Source organism: Puccinia triticina, chromosome 6A, assembly GCF_026914185.1.
Source record: "Puccinia triticina chromosome 6A, complete sequence".
NCBI classification, from domain to species: Eukaryota; Fungi; Basidiomycota; class Pucciniomycetes; order Pucciniales; family Pucciniaceae; genus Puccinia; species Puccinia triticina.
The window spans coordinates 5,360,147-5,372,094 of NC_070563.1; the positions used below are offsets into that span (position 1 = coordinate 5,360,147).

The 11,948-nt window shown below is 46.1% G+C and overlaps 3 protein-coding genes across 3 annotated transcripts; all 3 read left to right on the top strand.

Annotated features, from left to right (window-relative positions):
* Nucleotides 1-201: 201 nt before the first annotated feature.
* On the top strand, nt 202-921 carry PtA15_6A607 (uncharacterized protein; the record flags this gene model as incomplete). The annotated part of the gene is made up of 3 exons (XM_053170330.1): nt 202-306; nt 375-523; nt 597-921. 3 exons carry the CDS (start codon nt 202-204, stop codon nt 919-921), a joined length of 579 nt encoding a protein of 192 aa, XP_053021532.1.
* A 757-nt stretch (nt 922-1,678) lies between these two features.
* PtA15_6A608 (uncharacterized protein) lies at nt 1,679-3,945 on the top strand (the record flags this gene model as incomplete). The annotated part of the gene is made up of 5 exons (XM_053170331.1): nt 1,679-2,793; nt 2,863-2,965; nt 3,030-3,362; nt 3,434-3,478; nt 3,556-3,945. 5 exons carry the CDS (start codon nt 1,679-1,681, stop codon nt 3,943-3,945), a joined length of 1,986 nt encoding a protein of 661 aa, XP_053021533.1.
* A 633-nt stretch (nt 3,946-4,578) lies between these two features.
* Nucleotides 4,579-5,869, top strand: PtA15_6A609 (uncharacterized protein; the record flags this gene model as incomplete). The annotated part of the gene is made up of 5 exons (XM_053170332.1): nt 4,579-4,659; nt 4,734-4,912; nt 5,069-5,493; nt 5,589-5,715; nt 5,803-5,869. The coding sequence occupies 5 exons, from the start codon at nt 4,579-4,581 to the stop codon at nt 5,867-5,869; spliced, it is 879 nt and encodes a 292-aa protein (XP_053021534.1).
* Nucleotides 5,870-11,948: the final 6,079 nt, after the last annotated feature.

Below are 11,948 nucleotides of genomic sequence, written 5' to 3' on the forward strand. Positions count from 1 at the left end.
ACAACAGACACGGAAGAGGCCGATCGAGCAGTCTCTTGAGCGTACACGAAGTCCAAGATAATTATGACGACCAACTCGATCAAGGGGTGGGGCCCAATCTGAACGTGGATTGGGTCGATTATAAAGGTGCGTATGTACACACATCTTCATAAATTTCCCTCATCCTGACTGTTTCCCCCCTCTTTTGTTTTAGGTGCTTGGATGATCCATCTGGTCTTGATCTTCTCTGGAAAGATCCTCGTGGATATCATTCCAGGAATCACTCAAGACGTCAGCTGGACAACAGTTAACATCTGCTACGATGTCGTAAGCACTCCATTCCTTCGTCAGCTGGTCCTTCTACTCAACTGAAAACAAATGAAATCATGTTCCAGGTGACCTACATCATGTTCCACTATATTACTGGGACCCCATTCGAATCTTCCGGTGGAGTCTATGATCGCTTGACGATGTGGGAACAGATCGACATGGGAGCTCATTACACCCCGACCAAGAAGTGGCTCACCATCTTACCGATTGCTCTGTTCGTCCTCATTCAATCATATTCATCCAAACTTCAACAATTGGTTAAGCCTGATGGATGATGTGTTTCATAGATTCTTGCTCTGTACCCACTACACCCATCTGGACCTACATCCATCGCTCTTCACGCTGAACTTCACCTGCACGTTCTGCATGGCCCTCCTGCCCAAGTTACCGGTCTTCCATCGGCTGAGGTTCCGCTTCTTAGACGGCGTCTTTGGCTGGAGCAACTCGATCAACGACGAGCGCAGCGGGCCACCCACGCCGATCGAGGAACAGATGCGTCGGATGCCCGAGCCCGACTTCGGCTATTCCTCTGGCCTCAGTCCTCGTGCCGCCGCGGCCAGCCTCATCGACCATCCTACCCTCTCTGAACGTACACCCACTCAACTCTCTTAACTGCTCTCCCAATCCAATCCTGTCTAGACCTTTCCATGCAATCCACCATCTAGTCTCACTCATCCTGTTTGTACTGACACACACACTTTCACATGTTTTCATGCTGATCAACTCGTGACCCTGATTTTACTTTCCCAATCCCTCCTTCTCAAAGACTTCAATACACACAAAAAAAAAACAGAAGAAAACCAATCCTCATCCACTTTCTTTGTTCAGGCCGAAGAAGTTGTATCCAATTGTAGTATATAAACATAACAAAGGAGAAGAAAGAGAAGTGATTGAAATTTGATTGTTGTTTCTACAAGGGCGTATATACATCAATTATTCTCCATCCTACTGTCTGATTATTGTTACAGCAAGATTGTTCCCTCGACCACGAAGAGGGAGCGAGAGACGATCCGATCGAGAGAATGTATGTATCCGCCCATGCAGAAAATGTCTGATCGGGCCCCCCGGGGAATTGTCTTGGCAGAGTTTCATCCGAGTCCCCGACACTCAGCGAAGAGCGTTTTACCGGGGATTGAGTTCGGGGAGCTTGTATCACCACTCCTTCGACAATAATTTGATGAGATCACACTCGACAAGAACTATGTACGTACTCTGGGTATGTTCAACTTGGCTGGAATGCACATCACCTGAGGATAAATAGAAGAACCAAGGCTGACAAACCGAGCCCATCCCAGGACAAAAAACTTGGTCGATAAACCCAGTTGAACATACATACGAAAGCATTCAGAGACGCGCCACAGAGAACGAGATGGAGAACAACCCGACGAAAGTGGACCTGTTCTATGAGAGATGGGAGCCATTCCATCTCCAGATCGTCTCGATCGCACTCAAGTATGCCAGCGAGCAAGTGCAAGCCACCACCTTTGACGAATCCTTCCAGCCGCTCTGTTCGCCCAGCCTGCCCCCTACATCCCCACCCACGACAACCACCACACCAACGCTCCCGGCTGTCAGTTTCCCATCTGAAAAGACTATCTCCACACCGGAACTTGCTTCACTCGAAGAACTCTCTTCGGTTGATCGTAAACCGCCTAGCTCGTTAATGATCGAGAAGAAAGCAGAAGGACCAGTGCCTGTCGACTATTCCCGGGTTGCAAGATCAGAGGAAGAGAAGGAGGAGCAGGAAGAGATCGCGGCCGAGAAGGCAGAAGAACAGGATGAACGGACCCACCAAGAATGGCTTTCAGCGAGGAAGAAAGGGTGCGAGGAATGGCTGAAGTTTGTGCTAGAATCGATGAAAGTAGATCCGGCCTGTCTGCCGGAGAGGCCGCAAGAATCGGATCTGAAAGAGCTCTCGAAGGAGATGCCATCATCGATGCACGTCGAGGTCATCCACGACCTGGTCATTCTTTCCCTCTCGGCCTCCCATGACAGCACCCGGGCGGATGGCACCAGCGCAACCGAGAACCTGAGCTACTCTGCCCTCGACCGACAACTGATCTTCCAAGTAGCCCAAGGACTAGGGATCGAGCCCACGATCGTCTATGGTGCCGAGAAGCTGGTCGCCCAGGAGCTGTTCTTCATCCTCCAACACACCGAGCAGGTCTCGAAAGAGGGTGTTATGGACGGGGAGGACGACGGCGAGGCCTCGACGACGCCCGAAAGCAAGCTTACAAAGACCTCCAAAGCGGCGATCCGCGCCGCCGCGGGCAAGAAGAAATGGCTCCGCTACCTCGGCGCCGGCGCGGGAGTGATTGTCGGCGGCGTCGCGATCGGACTCACCGGCGGCCTCGCCGCACCCGTCCTGGCGCCCTTCCTCGTCGGTCTTTCCGGCGGCGCGCTCGGCTTTCTGGCTACCAGTGGGGGCGCGATCCTCATTGGGACCCTGTTCGGTCTGGCCGGCGGCGGCTTGGTAGGATACAGGTAGCAACCATGACCATAAAAACACACACACTTTGGACCTGGTTTGATGACGTTGTATGATTCCTCTAGGGCTCAGAGAAGACTCAAAGGGATCGACGAATTCACCTTCGAACGTCTCCCCGATCAGGACGGAGAATTGGATGGAGACCTTCCACGAATCCCGAGCTTACATGTGAGTGGCTCTGTCAGGATACGAGAGGGCGTGAGAAGGGGGACTGAGATCGGGTATGAAACAGGCGACGATAGTGACGACGGGTTTTATACTGACTGCGACGGAATACAAGGATACATGGATGCCGACGTTAAGCAAGACGATAGACCGGCGGGACGTGTATGCGTTGAAAGTAGAGACCGGGGCATTACTCTCGGCGGGCAAGGACTTGGAAACCTATATCCGGGACACATTGCTCCAACACGGCGCGACAGAGATCATCAGACACACCATCCTCGCCTCCGTCTGTGCCGCCCTGCTCCTCCCCGCCTCCATCTATAAGGCCGCCGTCATGGCTCTCGATAACGAGTACCAACGCACGCGCGATATTTGCGAAAAGGCCGGCATTCTACTCGCCGTACGTCGCCTTCTCTGCCCTCCCCATTCATCCAGCTTCATTGACAGGGCGCTCTTGATCACTCTCCATAGGACATGATCGAGCAAAGAGCTCATGGCGCACGTCCGCTAACATTGGTAAGTAAAAGAAGCGCAGATCAGGGGTTGATAAAATACTGACGATGAAGGGGGGTCTTCCCTGGCAAACAAAGTAGATAGGCTCAGGGATGGGCTCGATCACGGTATTCCGAGCGATCCTAGAACTATCAAAACGAGGAGGAGGAGCGGGAGGGAAAGAGTTCCAGATCGACCAAGTGATACTGATCTGTTCGCCGTTATCGCCGTTACCGTTAGAATGGAAGACGTTGCGTCGGATGACGAGTCGACGGGTGGTGAATGTGTACAGCAAGAACGACTGGGTCCTTGCCATCCTCGCTCGCCTCGACTCCCTCCTCAGCGCCCGCAAAGTCGCCCATGTCGCCGGGCTCAGAGACCTTAATCTCCCTCACATTCACTCCCTCGACGTCTCTGATCTCGTCCATGGCCATCTCGAACTCAACTCTAAAATCCCTCTCATTCTTGATCGCATCGATATCAATCGCTGATTCCTCACTCCTCTCTCTTAACCTTGTTTATTTTTTGGCAGTTTCCTCTTCGGGTTTCTTTCTTCGTTTTTTCTCTATTCTATTCTACACATATTTTTTTTGTTCTTAGAAAGTATCTGCTCAAAAAACCTCGCATGCCTTACAGGATTTCCGAAAATTATGATTGATGTGATGCTTGTATTTTTTCAGATGTAGCTTAATCTCAGCATTCTTGATTGAAAAAAGAAAGGGTAGCCCCACACACATTTTTCTTATCCATGGTCATTGGTGATGAGGATGAAAGTGAAGAAAGGGTTTGTTTCTTTTCTTTCTTTCTTGGAACCATTTGAGAGCAGTTGGTAAGGGTTTGATTTTCTCTTCATAGGAATGCAAGGCAAGGCCACTTGTACAATGAAAGGAAGACATCCGTATTTCAATATACGAGAACAAAAAAAATTCGACACCCTGATGAGTTTTTTTGATGTGCCTGATCTGGACAACCTATTGTCACATTTCGTTGATCCGACGGCTTATGGGGTGTCCCCATCCGGGCCGTCAGGGTCGAAGGTGGGGGTTTGTGTTTGGACGGATCAATCGGATAGTCCTCCAGACTCACCAGAACAAGCTAAAAAATACTGCATGTACAGATATACGATGAAGTCTTTCTTGAACAAAGCTATTCGGACGGTGATCCAGTCCTTCGATGGACAACTCAACTCCCTTTCCACCGATGAAGTAAGTCTCTAAATATCTTCCGGATTCACAACTGAATCATTCTAATGGGCATTATTTCCTTAATTGCAATCAAGTCAACGATCGAATATATTGTAGATCTACTCTCAGATCCAGAAATCGCAAAGGAAGAGAAGCAAGAAACCATCCAAGGTATTTTAGAGCTCCATTTAGATCCCTCTTCTCAACAACAACCCGTCGATGATCTCCATCAGTCTACCGGTAGTAGTACTAGTCACCCTTCGAAAACCGATGAGTAAATCACAAAGTATTTTCCCTCCTCTGTCTCAAACTTCCCAAAAACGTATCAGCTTCAGGGCTACCGCCCCATACTCCTCAATCATAGAGACGCGGAGCAGTGAGGAAACAAGAAATTGACTGAATGCTTCTCATTTACAATTATTATTTTTAGCGATAGGTCTACGCCGAACACCATTGAGGAATCAGTGAAGGATCTGATAGAACGAGCCGACACGTACTTATCTACACGGGCAGAAGAGGGCTCAGAAGCGGAAACAACAACAAGTTCAAGGTCGAGTAGCCGTTCGAGGGGGAGCTCAATATCATCAACACGCAAGAGGGAAATTGAAGAAGAAGAGCGCATCAAAGCGATCGAACGCAAGAAGGCGATCGTGGATAACTATGGCAAAGTCGAGGTTGATCAAGCCAGCATACTCCAGTCAGAAAAGCCCTCGCATAATAACAAAGCTAAAGCCAGTGATCCCGACGAGATCGATCAGGAACGCCTCGACCTACTCGACCAGGAATTAAAACTCTTGGATATGAAAAAACGACAGCGCAAAAAAGTCGAATCTAAAAAATATACAAACCCTGATGGTCGGTCCTTCCTCACATTACATCCAACAAAAATATACATCCAAACTGATTCGGAGGATGGCCCCTATTTTTCTTTGTGTCCTTTTTCCCCGAAGAGATATTGTTAAGACCAAACTTGAATACGAAAATAGTTGAACACGAAGAGAAAATAAAGAAACAAGAACTATCAATGAAGAGTCGAATGAAGATAGAAAAAGACAAGGCAGATCTGAATAAGCAAAAGTGGGTCCGATCCACTGTTCAAGACTGAAGTGACACTGACATTTGACCATCTAATCGTTCCGTTCATTTTTTTTTTTGATTGTGTAGAGAAAATCAGCTGAAGAAAAAGATGGAAGCCAGGGCCAAAGCTAAAAAGTTGGAAAGGCGTGCCTGAAAAATCTCTGTCCGGCCTCCCCCTTGTTTCTAATGAAACCAAAACTTATGATTCCACACAGTAAATCAGTTTATTGATTGATTGAATGTTGCACTGGATTGGCATGTTGCTCAGAGGGATACAAGTCAATCTGAACAGCCAAAAACAACTTGAAACTCTTGTTCCTCAATCTCTGCTGGGTGCTGGATGTGTCGATTGTTGTCATTGGAGACTCAAAAGATTGCCTACAATTCTACAACTCTTTGACCGGTGTAGAAACTCCAAAGGGATGGATGAGTGGTAATCAAAGTTCCTTTGAGGGGGAGATAAGTTGTGAATAAGGTGAAAGCCTATTACAATTTATGGGTGGTTTGAAAGACCTGCCCCTCTGTTGGTACTATGCAAATAACCAAGAGTCTTGTAATCAATATTTAAAGGGTCTTGGAAAAACGACTCCCAAGTTTTGGGAAAACAACTCCCATACGTCTGCGCAACTATTTTTTGACCAGCGCTAGACGTTGACCTAGACCCTTTTTTTGGGTACGGCTTTTTTGGGAGTTGTTGACCCAAAAAATTATTTTTTTGGGAGTCGTCCCCACTAATTTTTTGTCTTATTTTTTATTATTTTTAATATGTATAACTTTTTTGTTCCACGTACTAGAGACATAAAAATTTGAGAGCACAGAGAAACATACATAAAAAGACAATACTGAAAGTTTTAGCAGTATTGCCCCATCAGAAAATGAGATATAAGGGATGTGCGCCAAAATTAGTAGGAAAATAACTGCTGACTGTGTAACTTTTGTGTTACACACCCAAAATGTCCACAAATTTCAGGGATATCTTAAGACTGCATAAACTCTGTGATATAAAATTTCTGGCATTATTTTTCCATCAGAACATGACACATAAGGGGCATGCTGAATGCTCAGTAGGAAATGACTGCTAACTGTGTAACTTTTGTGTTACACACCCAAACAGTCTAAAATTCTCAGGGATATTTCAAGACTGTAACTCCTCTGCGCTATAAGGTTTGTGGCATTAGTGTGCCATCAGAACATGAGAACTGAGGGGTGCAGCTCCACAATAGACATGCTCCCTACCAGCGCACAATTTGTACCTCATGTTTGATGACACAAACTCTCAGAGCTGCCAGAAATAATGAGGACAAGAAAATATAAAAAGTGTTCATTCAAAAAATGCTAGAGAGGAATAATATTCACAATATTTATTCAAAAAAGACTAGAACAACCACCAATACATGAAAACTACAAATAGAAATACTAGTAAAATTTACCACTCTTCTCAGGAAAGAGGAGCTTTCTTCCACCTGTTTGAGCAAAACAATCAGAGTATTTTTCCTCCCAACCTCGTGCCTCTGGGTTGGCATTTAGCTTCCAGCTCTTTTGTAGGGAAGGGGCAGGGAAGACGTCAGGGGAGGATAGTTCTCGAACTTAACTAAGTCCCTCACTTGCCTGAGGCTATGCCGGAGGGACTTATGACTAATCAGGGATTCTCGCATGAGAGATATTTTATATTTGGTGGTGTTTTCCTTTGAACCACCAAATCTCAACCCTGAACATCCCCAACCTTCTAAGTTTTTGGTGGATGGTATGTGTGCATCTGCCCCTCCTTCTGATACAATTCCAGACTCCCTCGCCTGCATCTTCACCCTTATATATTTTTTTCAAAACATCCATTTCCTTCAAATTCTTGCAGGTTCCACCGGATCAGAAAATAACCGCCCGTGCGCAGACATCTCGAGGTCCCTTCACTTGATACAACGTTATAAAGGCACGTGCGTCCCTTTATTTCACTGATTCCCTCTCCTTAGCTTCAATCATATATCTCCTAGTGCTGATCATTAATCTCCTCCACCAATCAGAATCCTAGTATCCCTTCAACGCACACATCCAACCCAATCACCGCCCTACAAGATCATGTGTCTTGAAAACTTAGCGCGTCTCCCGCGCTTAGAGGATAAACTGCAGTTTTTTGATAAGGTCTTGCATGCTTATTGGCTCGACCCAAAGCAGTTCTTACAGGCTTATCTTACGCACAAAAATCCAAAAATTAAGTCCAATCGTTGGTTGTGGGGAGCACCAATCGGATGGCCAACAACAACAGCCATTTTGATCGCAATCAAGCAACTTGTTCGCCATACTGCTGAAGGAAGAGCTCGTTGGAATCAATACATACTATCCGAGGCGCGTCCTTCTTATCTTGTTGTCTTGGCTGCGTTTTCTTTGGGTGGCAAGGTTCTGATGCATTCTATCTTATTGTTTGAGCAGGCACAAGCAATCCTCACCGCTGAAGGTGGAGCACGCGGACAATTCCCAGGTGGGAATTATCATAATGCTAGAAAAATCACACCGGATTTTTTCTTGGGCAAATCAAAGGCCACCCAAACAGAAAAACTTGTCACGGCGGAGATGCCGTTCCTCTATAAACTAATCTTGCACAAAGTGCAAAGGGACCAACTAGAACTATCTCCAGCGCTCGAAACCAGAGGTCCTACACAAAGTGATTCAAGAGAAAATTGAACAAATCAGTCCGACTCAGAATCAGACAAAGAGTTAGAATCTGATACTGATACCGCGCCAGCAGAAACACAGAGAGAAACCCCTCTAGCCAAGAAAACCGCCCTCAAAGAGATTGAAGACTGCAAGGAACCCTTTGACCGCGCTAATTGACCCCACGTCATCGCCTCAACTGTTTGTTTGATGGTTTCCTTTGCGGCAAACAGAAGGGACAACGCCCTCCAGATACAGAATTCGGTTTTTTTGCTTGCCTGTGGCGTCACTGAAAGGGTCAGCGCTTACCTGAATTAAATTGGGCTAGCATCTTCTCGCCGAAGGGCTCACCGCGCAATCAGTTCTCTCGGCAGACTTGCGGAAAGGAAGGTTGCCAGACAAATGGCCAGCCAGAAATCACCAATGGCCCCAATCATATGCCTGGACAATCTAGACTTCAAAGAGTCAGTCCACAAAAAATCAATTGAAAAGACAACACAGATGTTCCATGGCACCTGGGGCTACCTCCACGTCCCCGATAAATAACTGATTGACAAGTTTGACCCAGACGACTTCTCTCTCAAGCGTTACCAGACAGCCATCAAGGATTCAGCAGATATGAAAGTCCAACCCGCCTGGTTTCTTCCGGACAAAGATGCCAGCTTACATTTTCGCGAGGTACTCAAGAGTCAGATCACCAAAGTTTTACTGGGCTGTATTGCGACTCCATCAGATAAGAAGCAAAAATTACGCACAGTCCCGCCTCCAATCGATCCCATTGCCTTCAAGAAACCAGATATTTCCATGTTCAAACTGATGATAGCCTCGGAAAATTCCACCGAGGGAGTCGGCAAGGTCCTGGAAGGATTCCTGCGTCAAACGAACTTGACCTCGGAGGAGTTTTACTCTCGACTCCAAGTACTTGAGGGTGATCTAGCAACTTGCATGAATCTGGAAAGCCTCAGAGACCAGCGAAAACCCAGCGCCCATGTTCAAGACAACCTCTCTGGTTTCTTCTCACTTCTTGGAGCCTCACATGTGCTCTGGAATTTTGCTCAAGCGATCTTTCTCCTCCATTTTGGTAACCCATTGGACTTGCAAGACTTGGGCGCATGGCATAAACTATCATCGCTGGGAATACCCTCTGAGCGACCGACAACAAAAAAAGATTTTACTTTAATGCTTACACACATGACCAAATGTCATGAAGCAACAATTGTGTATTGTCTCTTGTGGGTATCTGATTGAACAGCTTCTATTATTTTCTTGTTACTGACTTCTGATTTCTTTGTGCCAGGACGGTGATGAAGCTCCCTAAAGCCTTGATACCGGAGGAGAAGGTCAAGATGCCTTCGGAACGGATCAATGAACTCGCGGATCTGTGCTATGATCGTTTTTTTTTGCCTTCGGCTTTGAAGGCTGCTTCAGCGGATTCGTCAACCGGTTTGAAGAACGTCCTCTTGCGCCTCCGAGATTTTGCATCTATCATTGAATGTGATCGAGCCATGCGGGAAGGAGACATTGGAAGAGTTCTCAACATGTGGCAACGTTGGACTGTGATGGCTCGCGGGATAAAGGGGCTGATCAACAACTACGCAATTTACTTGCCCAGAATGATAATACTCTTAACCAAAGTGCTTCCAAAGGGCCTTGCAAAAACTTTACTGCATTCTCTACTCATCAACCCCACCGGGAGGCCTAACCATTTTGTTTCCAAGGATTTCTTCTTGGAAAACAACAACTTCTGGCTCAAATATTTTTAGAACCACAGCGGGATCGGGACCGAAATTTGCCGCTTAAAAGATGTTTTCTCACTGATTATACCCATTGTAAGAATTCCACATTTGACCAAACTCATTTCATGTTATTTCTTTGCTTATTTATCTCACTTCTTTCAGCTGCGCGAGCTGGTGCAGGGCATTAAGGGGGATTCAGGAAGAAATATAGTCTATCAATCACACAAGCACGCATTAACAATCACTTTGATAAACAGCTATCTAGCCATGGCCCAACAGCACAATTTACTTTCAAGTTTGTCGGTGTATAAGTTGAGAATTGTGGACATTTACAAAGCTGGGTCAACCGTCTTGCATCAAGATTTTCAACAAAAGAGGAAGAAGCTGAATCAAATGCAACCGTCAACTATACTTCTGTATCACACGCCAGCGGGTCCAATTGAGGAAGCAAATTTGTTTGAAGAAGACAAGGACGAAGATGGTGAAATCAGAAGCTAAGGTCGATCTCAGTTATTCTCCAGGTTGACCACCTAGTTTTTGGCGTTTTTGTTTGGCTGCTTGTTCTGTATTTTTCCTTTTTGTTTCTTCTACTCTTTGTCGGTGCCTTTCAAGGGTAGCTTCATTCCTTCCTAGCACCTGTTGACGCTTCGCCTCTTCTGCAGCCTGACTTTGTACTTTTAATTCTTCCAAGTAATTAAGATAAGATGGTTTTTCGGCATATTTGTTGATCTGTCTGAGCAAATGTTCTGTTTGAACACTGATAGCCTCACCACCTGTCAGCCTTAGAGTCATCACAGCTGACCTAAAAGCTGCCTGTTCTACCTTTGTTACATATAAATTACTTTATATCTTTTTCATCTTAAGAGATAACCTTGTTTTGACTTCATATTCTGTTTCCTCATGCAATTTTAACCCTAGTTACAACTTATTAATTCATTGTAACTATACTCCTTCCCTGAGTTATTGAGTTGTGGCGCGCTTGCGCAGTTGTGACGTGTCGGCGCTACCAGGCGCGCCAAACCACATGTACATATGTAAATTACATAAGCAAACTGTGAAACTTTTTGTAGTCAGGATCCCCCTTGCCTGAGGCGGATCTACAGACTTCAGCACACCAGAACCACACCCCAGATAACCCCAGGATCACCACCAAAGAGTTTACAACACTCCCAGTATACCTACCGTCACAGGCGCCTAGGATATTGACAGTAAGTAACCTCTTTCACTGAACCTTGTTCATCTCAGAGGTACAACTCTGTGTCTTGCTTGATCTGCTCTTTCTGCTGGCCTTTGCCTTTCTTTTGATCACAGGGCTGTCCCTCCAAATCTATTGGCCTTTGCCTCAATCTTGATCACAGGGCTGTCCCTTATTATCATTTGGCCTTTGCCTCAAAATCTAGGTTCAGGGCTGTCCCTCAGGTTTCCCTTTAAGAACCTTGACTATCCAGAAGGAAGCTAAAAAAATTGTGGCTGGATTAAACTTATCTAATCCAGATACCCTCCTGAGAGGAAGCTGTGGCACTTTTTAGCACAGATTAGCTGCACTCTTCAGAAGAGTAGCATTGCCAGTGGACGTGCATTCCCACTAGAATAACCTAGTACGTCTCTTCATCTTGAACCTGCTCTGTTTTCTCTTTTCTCTTTCTCTCTCTCTCTTATAGTTGTATTTCTTATATCCCAAGAAATCCAACTATTGCCCCCCATTTCTTGTGTCCTGCTGTCACTATAGAGACTCAGGCTCACACCACCGGAAAGATCTTCCAACTGCTCCTCAGAAAATCCCCCACAAAACCCAACAACAACTCTTCGGGCCTCAAACATTCGGAAGTGGTCCTCAGGTTCAAACTCTGA